General features: G+C 41.6%; 2 protein-coding genes across 2 annotated transcripts; both read left to right on the plus strand.

The window, feature by feature from the left end:
• The first annotated feature begins 279 nt into the window (after positions 1-279).
• Positions 280-990, plus strand: LOC126797041 (uncharacterized). The gene is made up of 2 exons (XM_050523730.1): positions 280-432; positions 532-990. The coding sequence occupies exons 1-2, from the start codon at positions 280-282 to the stop codon at positions 988-990; spliced, it is 612 nt and encodes a 203-aa protein (XP_050379687.1).
• A 7,410-nt stretch (positions 991-8,400) lies between these two features.
• LOC126797042 (uncharacterized) lies at positions 8,401-8,868 on the plus strand. The gene has a single exon (XM_050523731.1). The coding sequence runs from the start codon at positions 8,401-8,403 to the stop codon at positions 8,866-8,868; it is 468 nt and encodes a 155-aa protein (XP_050379688.1).
• The last annotated feature ends 3,679 nt before the right edge of the window (positions 8,869-12,547 follow it).

Raw genomic sequence — 12,547 nt, forward strand, 5'->3', positions numbered from 1 at the left:
AATTTGACTATTCAAAAAACAACATGTTGAACAAATTTTTTTTTCTGAGGCTTTCGCCTTTCGCGCTTCAAAACGCGCCTTGAAACGCCTTTCGCGCCTTAGTCTGCGCCTTTTGCGCCTCGGCGCCTAGGCAACTAAGGCTAAGGCTTTTTAGCCTACGCCTTACGCCTTTTACGCCTTAAGGCTCGCCTCATGCGCGCTTTTTAATACACTGATTTTCAGTATTTATTTGGGTACCAAGCTCCGAACGTTGAGATCAATCCGAGAGTCACTCTAGCTATGAATCAAGTGTTATTGGCCCTGTATACTGGGGATGAGATCCATACAGCCTTATTTCAGATGCATCCTTCGAAGGCTCCAAGACCGGATGGTATGTCTCCCTTCTTTTTTCAAAAATATTGGGACTTATTGGGAGATGTTGTTAGTAATGTGGTAATTTCGTTTCTGACGACTCGTGATATGTCGCATGATTTAAACTTCACTCATGTTGTACTTATTCCTAAATTTAAAGAGGTTTCGTATATGACTTAGTTGCTTCCTATAGCTATATGCAATGTGGTCTACAAGATTGCTTCTAAAGTCCTGGCTAACCGACTTAAGAATTTCTTAATTGATATTGTATCTCTGGAACATAGTGCTTTTGTTCCTGATAGACTTATTGAGGATAATACGCTAGTTGCTACTGAGCTAACACTTTATATGCATGTTTTACGCAATGGGCAGGAGGGCTTCATGGCTCTAAAGCTGCACATTAGTAAGGCTTATGACAGGCTGGAACGAGAGTTTGTGAAGAAGATTATGCTGAGACTTGGTTTTGATGTGCATTGGGTGGATCTTATTATGCATTGTCCTTTTTCGGTCAGGTACTCGTTTTTGATTTATGGTAAACCGAAAGGCTTTGTGATCCCCATCGAGAACTCAAGCAGGGTGTTCCCATATCTCCATATCTATTTCTGTTGTGTGCTGAGGGCCTATCAACTCTTATATTAGAATCGGCTCAAGCGGGAACAAGGCATCGCCTCCGTATTTGTGTTGGTGCCCCAACTGTAAGTCACTTACTCTTTGCTGATGATAGTGTAAACATAAGAAATTTAATGAAGTAAATCATTTTTATTAAATGATTAAATCGACCAAGAACCCGACTAAATTGCACACATGGCCCAAAAGTCAACAAAGTCAGTACGGACCCGAATAAAATTCGTGTAAGCACATAAACGGATGATCGTAATCAAAACTACGTGATTCCGACTTTAATTGGAAATTAAATGTTATTGACGATCGAAATGGTAATCGTGCATTTAATTAAATTAATAAATTTCTTTACGGTTATAATTAAATCAATTATTTGAATCTTGATTATTTAAATTAATCAGAAAATACATATTAATTTAATTAATCAACTAAAGAAATATTATTATTTTAGTATCATTAAAATATTCTATAAATAGAATAGACTTGACACTATAAATACCCCTTTCAACATAAAGAAATGGGGGATTTTTACATTGGAGAAGAAGAAGAGAGCAATATCACTCTCGAGAAATCCCGAAGTCTCCCAAATCCACGAAGAATCATCAAGCTACCAAATCGCTCGTTCTTTATCAAATCCAAATCCAAACTCAAGTCCACGAAGAATCATCAAGCGGCCAAATCGCTTGTTCTTTATCAAATCAAATCCAAATCAAACTCAAATCCTCAAGATCAAGTGCATGTCACCCTTGAGCCAAATCACATACGGAGATAGAATCAGAGGAGTTCACAAAGATTGTAACCCCGCGCTTGATTATCAATAAATTACATTTTATTTTTACACGTGTATGCATTCTTGCTTGTTTTCATATTCGCCTTCTACAAATTGGCACGCCCAGTGGGACATTTTTGGCCTCTCATCTCCTTCTCCGAATAAATCTTCACATCCGTTGGTGCGATGGTTTCTAAGAACAACCAAGCCATTGGTGATTTGGAAGAAATCTTCAAATCCGTTGGTGCGATGGTTTCAGAGTTCTCCTGCTCATTATGTATCTCTGAGAACAGCATTTGAAACATAAGAGTGAACCGATTGCCCTTGTCACCCGGAGCGTGGCTAGAGCTCAACCCACGACATTTATGGCACTTGCTAGTAAGCCTCGTCAACCAGTCATCACCTTAGAAAGGTTGGGAGAAATAAAGCATACCTCTCAAAGTAGGAAGAAACAATCTCTTCTACCCGATCATGGTGATGGCCCTATCTTGGAAAACGTTTTCTCTGATGACGAATCAAGCACGGCGTCATACCATGGAAGTCCCAAAGAAGATGGCGATAACTTCCATTCTATGACGCATGAGTCCTCTTCTGACAATGTGCAGGTCTTGGTGACGGGGACATCCACAATCGAGGAGTAACTCTCTAATCTGTTGGAGATGGTTGAAAAGCTCACCCGAATGGTTGAAGAAAAGGACGTACAAATCGCTGAGCTTTATAGCAAGTTGGGAGATCACGATGATGAGAACTCCACCAAGGGGTCGCCTGATAATAGCAAAGTAAATGAAATGGGATAAGCGTCCAAGAACAATGATGAATCGCTTGGTTCCTCATCACTCCAGCAATTGTAGGACATCATCACCAACTCAATTCGGGCTTAATATGGAGGTCCTTCTCATGACTCCCTCACTTACTCCAAACCTTACACTAAGAGGATCGACAACTTAAGGATGCCACGGGGGTATCAGCCACCAAATTTTCAACAATTTGAAGGTAAAGGGAACCCAAAGCAACACGTCGCCCACTTTGTGGAGACTTGCAGTAACGCCAGGACAGAAGGCGATCACCTTGTCAAACAGTTTGTTCGCTCGTTGAAGGGAAATGCATTCGAGTGGTATACAGATTTAGAGCCGGAGTATGTTGACAGTTGGGACCAAATGGAGCGCGAGTTCCTTAATCGATCCTATAGTACAAGGCGGACAGTGAGCATGATGGAGCTAACTAACATGAAGTAACGAAATGATGAACCCGCGATCGGCTACATCAATAGATGGCGCTCACTTAGCCTTGATTGCAAGGACCGATTGTCAGGGGTGTCAGCCGTTGAAATGTGCATCCAAGGCATGCACTTTGATTTGCTATATATCTTGCAAGGAATCAAGCCTCGTTCTTTCGTAGAGTTGGCCACTTGAGCCCACGACATGGAGTTAAGCTTGGCAAGTCATAAGGGAAAGAATGAAACCCTGGTCGACCAACGAAAAGACAAAGTTTTCGGAAGCAGATTTGACAAGGTTGTGAAGAAGTCTTCCAAAGAATCAATGGTCATCAATACTGTGCCGGTTAAGATCTCTACGCGAGATAAGAGAGAGTTCAATAAGGTGGAACCTCCTCGAATCTATGATAGGAGTAAACGCACGTTAAAGGAGATGGAGCGAAAGACGTACCCATTCCTAGACTCTGATGTGGCGGGCATGTTCGAGGATCTGCTCGAAAATAAGATAATAGAGCTTCAGGAGTGCAAACGTCCAGAAGAAATGCATCGAGTCAACGATCCGAGGTATTGCAAATATCATCGCCTCGTTAGTCACCCTATATAGAAGTGTTTTGTTCTCAAGGATTTGATAATGAACCTCACTAAGCAAGGGAAGATTGAGTTGGACGATGATGACATTGCTGAAGTCAATTGTACTACCATAACATTCGGGTCGTTCGAGCCAGCTCCACTCCCTTTTCACCCGATGAAAGCACCGTTCTGTTTCACAAAAGAGGTGCGTGGACATAAGAAGACCAAAGAAGTTAAAGAATGTCCTGCTTCCACACTTGTCCTCCAAGTTGCCTCTAATGCCGATGACGAAGGATGAATATTGGTCACCCGAAGAAAAACTCGCAAAGGTATGATGTCAAATTCACCAATTGCCCGACCAAGTCAGAAGAAATCACCTCCACGACGAGAGGAGAATGGAAGAGGGCATTTTGAGATGAAACAACCGAATGTCACTTCAATGGCCACAAGTTGTGAAGTTAGCTCCGAAGGAGACAAAAAGTTTGAAGCAAGAGAAATAGGTGCAAGTCAAGTGTTAAAGAAAAATGAGGTGTTGAAACAATTGGAGAGTCTACCTTTCCAACTTATCCCCTCTGACTTGATGCAATTGTCAAAATCAACGAGATGCGCACTTGTGGAAATGCTCATCGACGTAGGAAAACACTCCACAAGCATGAATAAATGTGGCGCGTCTGATGCATATTGTGATATCATTCACTTCACATACGATGACCTCCAATTGGGCTCTAAGCCACATAATCGGCCTCTTTTTGTGACAGGGTACATACGAGAGCGGAAGTTGAATCGCATGCTTATAGACGGAGGGTCAGTAGTAAATATCATGCCCAGGTCAACCATGTCTCAACTCGGCATCAACTTTGATGAGTTATCAAGGAGTCGTCTCATGATCCAAGGTTTCAACCAAGGAGGACAAAGGGTGATATGAATGATCCGACTAGACATGGACATCAGATAGCTAAAATCAAACACCTTGTTTTATGTCATCGATGCGAAGACCTCGTACAACTTGTTGTTGGGACGACCATGGGTGCATGAAAATGGCATCGTGCCATCAACTTTACACCAATGCTTCAAGTTCTATCACGGAGGTGTGAAAACCATGGTAGGAGATACCAAATCATTCACAGAAACTGAATCATACTTTGCGGATTCTAAATTCTACACAGATGAGGAGTCAATGAAAGAAGTCCTTCCGGTCGGAGTATCCTCTATGGGAAAAGCCGCTAGAGTTAGGGAGAATGAAGTCAAATCAAAAGACATTGAGCTTCATGGTGAAGTGTCGCAAAAAGTCTCATCTGAAGCAGAAACATCGTATGTGGAAAGAAAATCCAGCCATGCCTTTCCGGTCCTTCGCTATGTTCCGAAGTCTAGACGAAGGGAGGGGGAGTCTCTATTTGTGGGGACAAAGTCTAGATGATGTGAAGTTGTTGATAGAGGAATCAACATTGCCATTGATAGAAGTGAGCAACCGAAATCCTACAAAGCAGCCCCTAAAGGGGTTTGTCATACCAATTCAAGGTAAGCCTGAACATGGATTTTTGCCCGAGAAAAGAACGAGTGAAGGGTTCGATCCTAATGCATACAAGCTGTTAGAAAAGGATGGATACAACTTTGGTTCATCAAGCAAAAAGGACGATCATGCTGTAACAAATATGGCGCATGAGCTCGATGAGCCACAAAAGAAGTTAAGAGAGCAATGGGCAACATTTGATTTTTCTAAAGCTAGTCTCGGTTTCGCTTCGCGCAAGCAAATCATAATTTCAGGCAGTAGAAGGGCGGAGCGAGCCAATGTGCAACATATCAATGTAGTTGAAGAAAAGAGTCAAAAGGTTCAGTCAACCCCTCGCATTTCGTCGTTCGAACGCATTCGTCCAGATCCCCGAAGAACAACATCAGAATGTATTGAAGGATCAACCACAAGGGTGTCAGTTTTTGACCGTGTAAACATAGCAGCAAGTAAAGGTTCAGTCTTCAATCGCATCGGTAGTACAACCATTAGGCCTTTTGTATTCAAAAGGATGTCAAGTTCAGGCAAAGATATGAGAGAGTCCAACATCATTCCGCGAAAGCCTGCATTGGAAAGGATCCAAGCACCTAAGGAACGACAGATATGCAAGAGGACAACGACTTGTAGTCGAGCGGAGAGAAAAGAAATCCGAAGTCTTATCTCATCACGCATGAAGAGGCATTGTGTGTTGGAAGTGGATTCCACGGATCAACTCAAAGTGAAGTAACATACCATCATATTCACAAACTAAAAAGGAGATAGCGACCTCGGTAATGGTGATGAGGATGACATTGTCCAAACCTCTTATCATATCACCGTGGCAGAAGCAGATGTCGTAGAGAAAGGTGATCATGAAGATTTTGAAATTGAAGTAAACGAAGCTCCTTCAGAACTTGAAGACGGGGGGGGGGGGGGGGGGGGGACAAGCCACTATGGACGAACTTAAAGAGATTAACTTGGGAAAAGAAGAAGACTCAAGACCTATTTTTGTGAGTGCGTCTTTAAGTTCTGAAGAAGAAAAAGAATATCTTGATCTGTTTCTCGAGTACAAAGATGTCTTTGCTTGGACGTACAAAGAAATGCCCGGCCTGGATCCAAAGGTAGCAGTTCATCGACTTGCTGTCAAACCGGAGGCTCGGCCAACCAAACAAACACAAAGATGCTTTCGAACATAACTTCTTCCTCAAATCGAAGCATAATTTGATAAGTTGATTGCCGCAGGCTTCATTAGAGAGGTTCAATATCCCAAGTGGATCGCAAACATTGTTCCTGTCAAGAAGAATAACGGACGCATCCACGTTTGTGTAGACTTTCGTGACTTAAATAAGGCATGTACAAAAGATGATTTCCCTCTACCGATCATAAAGCTCATGGTGGATACGACAACCGGGCATGACTTTGTCATTCATGAACGGATCATCAGGTTACAATCAGATAAGGATGACCTTGGAGGATGAGGAACTCACTGCATTTCGAACTTCCAAAGGAATTTATTGCTATAAGGTCATGTCATTCGGGTTAAAAAATGCCGGTGCAATGTACCAACGTGCTATGCAAAAAATTTTCGGTTACATGCTGCACAAATATGTAGAATGCCATGTTGATGATTTGGTTGTTAAAACAAAGAAAATAAGTGATCACCTGCAAGATCTACGAAGAGTGTTCGGCAGGTTACGCAAATACCAGTTAAAAATGAATCCTTTGAAGTGTGCCTTCGGCGTCAGTTATGGAAAGTTTCTTGGATTCATCATGAAACACCGAGGCATCGAGGTAGACCAATCCAAAATTAAGGCCATCCAGGAAAAGCCAGAGCTAAGAAATTTACGCGAATTGAAAAGCCTCCAAGGACGACTTACCTTTATCAGACGGTTCATATCAAACTTAGCGGGCCGTTGCCAACCATTCAGTCGACTCATGAAGAAAGATGTTCCATTTGTAAAGGATGAAACTTGTCGCAATGCCTTTGAGAGCATAAAGAAAAACCTGGCGAATCCTCCGGTGTTGGGTGCATCTTTCGCCGGGAAACCTCTTATCCTTTACATCGCGGCTCAAGAGAGATCACTTGGGGCCCTTGTTGCCCAAGAAAATGAAGCCAAAAAGGAGAAAGCCTTGTACTACTTGAGTCGGACCCTCACCGGACCTGAGCTAAATTATCCGCCGATAGAAAAGATGTGTCTTGCACTCGTCTTCGTCATTCAAAAGTTGAGACATTACATGTAAGCTTAGACAATGCACTTAGTGGCGCAAGCCGACCCAGTTAAGTTCATATTATCTAAACTAGTTCTAACTGGACGCATGGCTAAGTGGGCGTTACTATTGAACCAATACGACATCGTATATGTGCCCGCGAAAGAAGCGAAAGGACAAGCGTTGACCGACTTCCTAGCAGACCATTATATTCCAGCGGATTGGGAAATCTCAGATGAATTCCCAGATGAGGAAATGTTCCTTGCAGAGGTCCTCCCTACTTGGAAGATGTTTTTCGATGGCTCATCTAAGGCAGACGGGGCAGGGGCTGGTGTTATCTTTGTCTCTCCACAAAAACAGATATTGCCTTATTCTTTCACTCTTGGGAAACTGTGCTCCAACAATGTCGCAGAGTACCAGGCATTGATCATGGGATTGCAAACAGCGTTAGAAATTGAAATCCAAAGTCTCGAAGTGTATGGAGACTTGAAGTTGGTGATTGATCAACTGCTCACTAATTACGAGGTCAAGAAGGAAGATTTGGTACTTTATTTCCAACTCGCCACACAACTCTTGAAGGGCTTCGATAAAGTTACACTTATACATGTGCCACGGAAAGAAAATCAAATGGCGGATGCATTGGAAAACTTGGCGGCAACTTTGGCATTGTCTGGAGACGAAATTTTGGACATCCCAATTTGCCAAAAGTGGGTCATGACAACAAAACCTTCACTCCAGTGTGCCAGTTCTCATGTAGTGTCAGTTTACACCATTGATGTTGAAGATTGGAGGCATCCTTTTATCGACTATCTTGAGCACAACAAGCTTCCCGAAGATTCGAAGCAAAGGTGGAGCATCAAGCGGCGAGCACTGTGCTTCCTCTACTACAAAGAAACTTTATATCGGAGGTCATTTGACGGAGTACTTCTTCGATGCTTAGAAAAATATGAAGTGGTCAAAGCCATGGAAGAGGTTCATTATGGAGTATGTGGAGCACATCAGTCAGGATCAAAGTTACATTTTCAAGTAAGACGACTAGGGTATTATTGGCCCACCATGGTCAAGGATTGTATGGAGTATGCACAAAACAGCCAAGCTTGTCAGTTTCATGCCAACTTCATTCATCAACCACCTGAGCCGTTGCATCCGACAATTGCTTCGCACACATTCAATGTCTGGGGAATGGATGCAATCAGACCCATCACTCTGAAATCATCGGCTGGTCATATATACATTCTGGCAGCCACGGATTCCTTCTCAAAGTGGGCAAAGGCGATACCGCTCAAAGAAATAAAGAAAGAGAATATTGTGGACTTCATTACGGGAAGCATTATACAGCGCTATGGTATACCACGGTGCATCATCACAGACAACGCCAAGTACTTCTCGAATACTGCAACAGAAAAGTTAAGCAAAAAATTCCACTTCAAGCTTCACTTCTCTTCAATGTACAATGCTCCGGCAAATGGTTCGGCAGAAGCATTCAACAAAACGCTTTGTAACATTCTGAAGAAAACTGTCAGCAAGAAGCAGATGGATTGGCACGAGAAATTGGGCGAAGCTCTATGGGCTTATAAAACGACGTATCGGACGGCCACAAATGCTACACCTTATTCTATCGTCTACTATGTCGAAGCCTGTTACCATTAGAGAAAGAAATCGCATCATTGAGAATCGCTTTGCAAGAAGGTCTAACAAATGAAGAAAATGTCAAGTTGCGCCTGCAAGAGTTAGAAGCTTTGGACGAGAAGCGGCTTGATGCATAACAACACCTAGAATGCTATCAAGCTCGGATGTCACACGCCTTCAACAAAGGTGTTCGAGCGATTAGGTCGTTTACGTCCTTGAAACTTTTGAAAGCCGCCATGGTGAATGTGATGCGTAAAGCCTAACACGCTTTTGTTAAATGCTGTCAAGTCTATGGATTGAGAGCAGTCAAGCGATTAGATCGTTTACGTTCTTCAAACTCTTGAAAGCCACCGTGGTGAATGTGATGTGTAAAACCTAAAACGCTTTCATTGAGTGCTGTCAAGTTTATGAATTGAAAGCAATTAAGCGATTAGGTCGTTTACGTTCTTCAAACTCTTGAAAGTCACCATGGTGAATATGATGCGCAAAGCCTAAAAAGCTTTTATTGAGTGCTGTCAAGTCTATGAATTGAGAGCAGTCAAGCGATTAGGTCGTTTACGTCCTTGAAACTTTTGAAAGCCGCCATGGTGAATATGATGCGTAAAGCCTAACACGCTTTTGTTGACTGCTGTCAAGTCTATGAATTAAGAGCAGTCAAGCGATTAGATCGTTTACGTTCTTCAAACTCTTGAAAGCCACCGTGGTGAATGTGATGCGTAAAGCCTAAAATGCTTTCATTAAGTGCTGTCAAGTCTATGAATTGAAAGCAGTCAAGCGATTAGGTCGTTTACGTTCTTCAAATTCTTGAAAGCCGCCATGGTGAATATGATGCGCAAAGCCTAAAACGCTTTTATTGAGTACTGTCAAGTTTATGAATTGAGAGCAGTCAAGCGATTAGGTCGTTTACGTTCTTCAAACTCTGAAAGTCGTCATGCTGAATGTGATGCGTAAAGCCTAAAATGCTTTTTTTGAGTGTTGTCAAATCTATGAATTGAGAGCAGTCAAGCGATTAGGTCGTTTACGTTCTTCAAACTCTGAAAGCCGTCATGCTGAATGTGATGCGTAAAGCCTAAAACGCTTTTATTGAGTGCTGTCAAATCTATGAATTGAGAGCAGTCAAGCGATTAGGTCGTTTACGTTCTTCAAATTCTTGAGAAATCAACGCGTTTGGAAAGAAGTCGAATGGTTAGATTGACCGCGGCGCTCGAATTATTGTCAAAATCCTACAAAAAAAAAGGTTAAAATAAAAAAAAATGTCATTTAAAAAAACATCGGATTCAAAAAAAATCTGATTAAAAAAAAAAGGTCAAAATCAAACAAAAAAGTCAGACAAAAAAAACAGACCAATTGCATGAACACATGAGCACACTTGATTAATCAATGATTCATTAATTATTAATATTGCACATCTATCTCTCCCCTCTGAAAATGTCTGAGAGCCACTCAGTGCCTCCACGCTACCTCCCTCTCAGGAACCAGCCACTCAGGAGCCTTCACACTACCTCCCTCTCACTATCTCAAACATCTGCCGTCTGCCGAATTCTCTAATGTCCACTGTACCAGGGGCAATTGATCTGGGAGATCGCCAAGAAGAACAACTCTTTGGTCAAGCAGTTCGGTTGGCGTCCGCTTCAGCAAAGAGCTTAACAACCTCTGCAACCTCCACTCCTACAAGCATGCTAGTTCGCCGCACTAAGACCAGGAAACAAAATAAGCCAGCCAATCTGATTCACAAGTCTGTGATGAGGAAGGAGTTCCCTCACATGGCCAAGGCTGTCGCTGATAGGTGGTTGATAACTTCTACGGACCTCACTTGAAGAAAGCAGCCCTTGCTAGGCTCAGTATAGTTCACAGAAGTCTCAAGGTGTCAAAAAATGGTGCCTCAAGGGAGGATGAAGACCAACAGAGCTGTTTGTGGATGAAGATCATGAAAATGAGATTGAAGCACCAGTTGAAACCAAGACTGGTAAGAAGCTAATTGAAGCTTCTCCAACTCCTGTGTTGAACCAACGAATACATGGGATTAAATAGGACTTGCAGCTCATTAATGCAGGCATAGGAAAAAAACCAACACTGCTGGGCAAGCATGCAGCTCATTAATGCAGGCAGAGAAAAAAAAAAGGCCAACACTGATGAGCAATTAATGTAGCTCATTAATGCACGCAGAGAGAAAAAAAACCAACACTGCTGAGCAATAAATGCTAGAGATGAATTGTCAAGGATCATCAATAAATGCTCAAACCATGTCAAATCAACACCAAATCAAATAAATCGACGGGAAAATCAGTAATTTCCCTTTATGACGAACTAAATCTCGAAAGTCATAAGGAAATATTACTACAAAATTTGCGGAGTCCCGGAAGCTAGCTTCACAAATTCTCCAAATTAAAGTACATACTTCAAGCTGCGTTTTCGGCACGTGACGACGACATGTCTGCAGCACGACTTGAAGTGGGGGCACTTGTAGACACAAGAAATTTAATGAAGTAAATCATTTTTATTAAATGATTAAATCGACCAAGAACCCGACAAAATTGCACACGTGGCCCAAAAGTCAACAAAGTCAGTACGGACCCGAATAAAATTCGTGTCAACACATAAACGGATTATCGTAATCAAAGCTACGTGATTCCGACTTTAATTGGAAATTAAATGTCATTGACGATCGAAATAGTAATCGGGCATTTAATTAAATTAATAAATTTCTTTACGATTATAATTAAATCAATTATTTGAATCTTGATTATTTAAATTAATCAGAAAAATACATATTGATTTAATTATACAACTAAAGAAATATTATTATTTTAATATCATTAAAATATTCTATAAATAGAATAGTCTTGACACTATAAATACTCATTTCAACATAAAGAAATTGGAGGATTTTTACATTGGAGAAGAAGAAGAGAGCAATATCACTCTCGAGAAATCCCGAAGTCTCCCAAATCCACGAAGAATCATCAAGCTACCAAATCGCTCGTTCTTCATCAAATCCAAACTCAAGTCCACGAAGAATCATCAAGTTACCAAATCGCTCGTTCTTCATCAAATCCAAATCCAAACTCAAGTCCACGAAGAATCATCAAGCGGCCAAATCGCTCGTTCTTCAAATCAAATCCAAATCAAACTCAAATCCTCAAGATCAAGTGCATGTCACCCTTGAGCCAAATCACATACGGAGATAGAATCAAAGGAGTTCACAGAGATTGTAACCCCGCGCTTGATTATCAATGAATTACATTTTATTTGTACACGTGTCTGCATTCTTCCTTGTTTTCATATTCGCGTTCTACAGATAGTATGGTGTATGCTGGTGTCTCTTTTAGAGATTGTGAGTTGGTTAAAGATATTCTCCATGTTTATGAACAAGCTTCGGGCCAACAAATAAATCTTCAGAAGAGTAGTGTTGTATTCAGTGGTAATGTGGATGTACCTTATCGTACAGTTCTAGCAGAGTGTTTGGGTATGCAGATCACTGAGAAACATGAAAAGTACTTGGGGATTCCTACAGTTGTGGGTCGGTCTAGGAATTGTACATTTGCTTACATAAAGGATAATTTGGCTAAAAAATTAACAAGCTGGAGAACGAAACTTCTAAGTGCGGCAGAGAGGGAGGTTCTGATTAAAGTGGTAGCTCAGACTATGCCTTTATATACTATGATTAACTATTTGTCGCCTCATAACTTGATTCAAGAAT

Source organism: Argentina anserina, chromosome 6 (assembly GCF_933775445.1).
Source record: "Argentina anserina chromosome 6, drPotAnse1.1, whole genome shotgun sequence".
Classification (NCBI taxonomy): Eukaryota; Viridiplantae; Streptophyta; class Magnoliopsida; order Rosales; family Rosaceae; genus Argentina; species Argentina anserina.

Excerpts from the sequence above, each read along its gene's own strand:
- LOC126797041 (XM_050523730.1), top strand. The coding sequence starts at position 280 with ATGAATCAAGTGTTATTGGCCCTGTATACTGGGGATGAGATCCATACA. Across the intron at positions 433-531 it reads GAGATGTTGTTAGTAATGTG|TTGCTTCCTATAGCTATATG; the intron begins GTAATTTCGTTT and ends TATATGACTTAG.
- LOC126797042 (XM_050523731.1), top strand. The coding sequence starts at position 8,401 with ATGGATGCAATCAGACCCATCACTCTGAAATCATCGGCTGGTCATATA.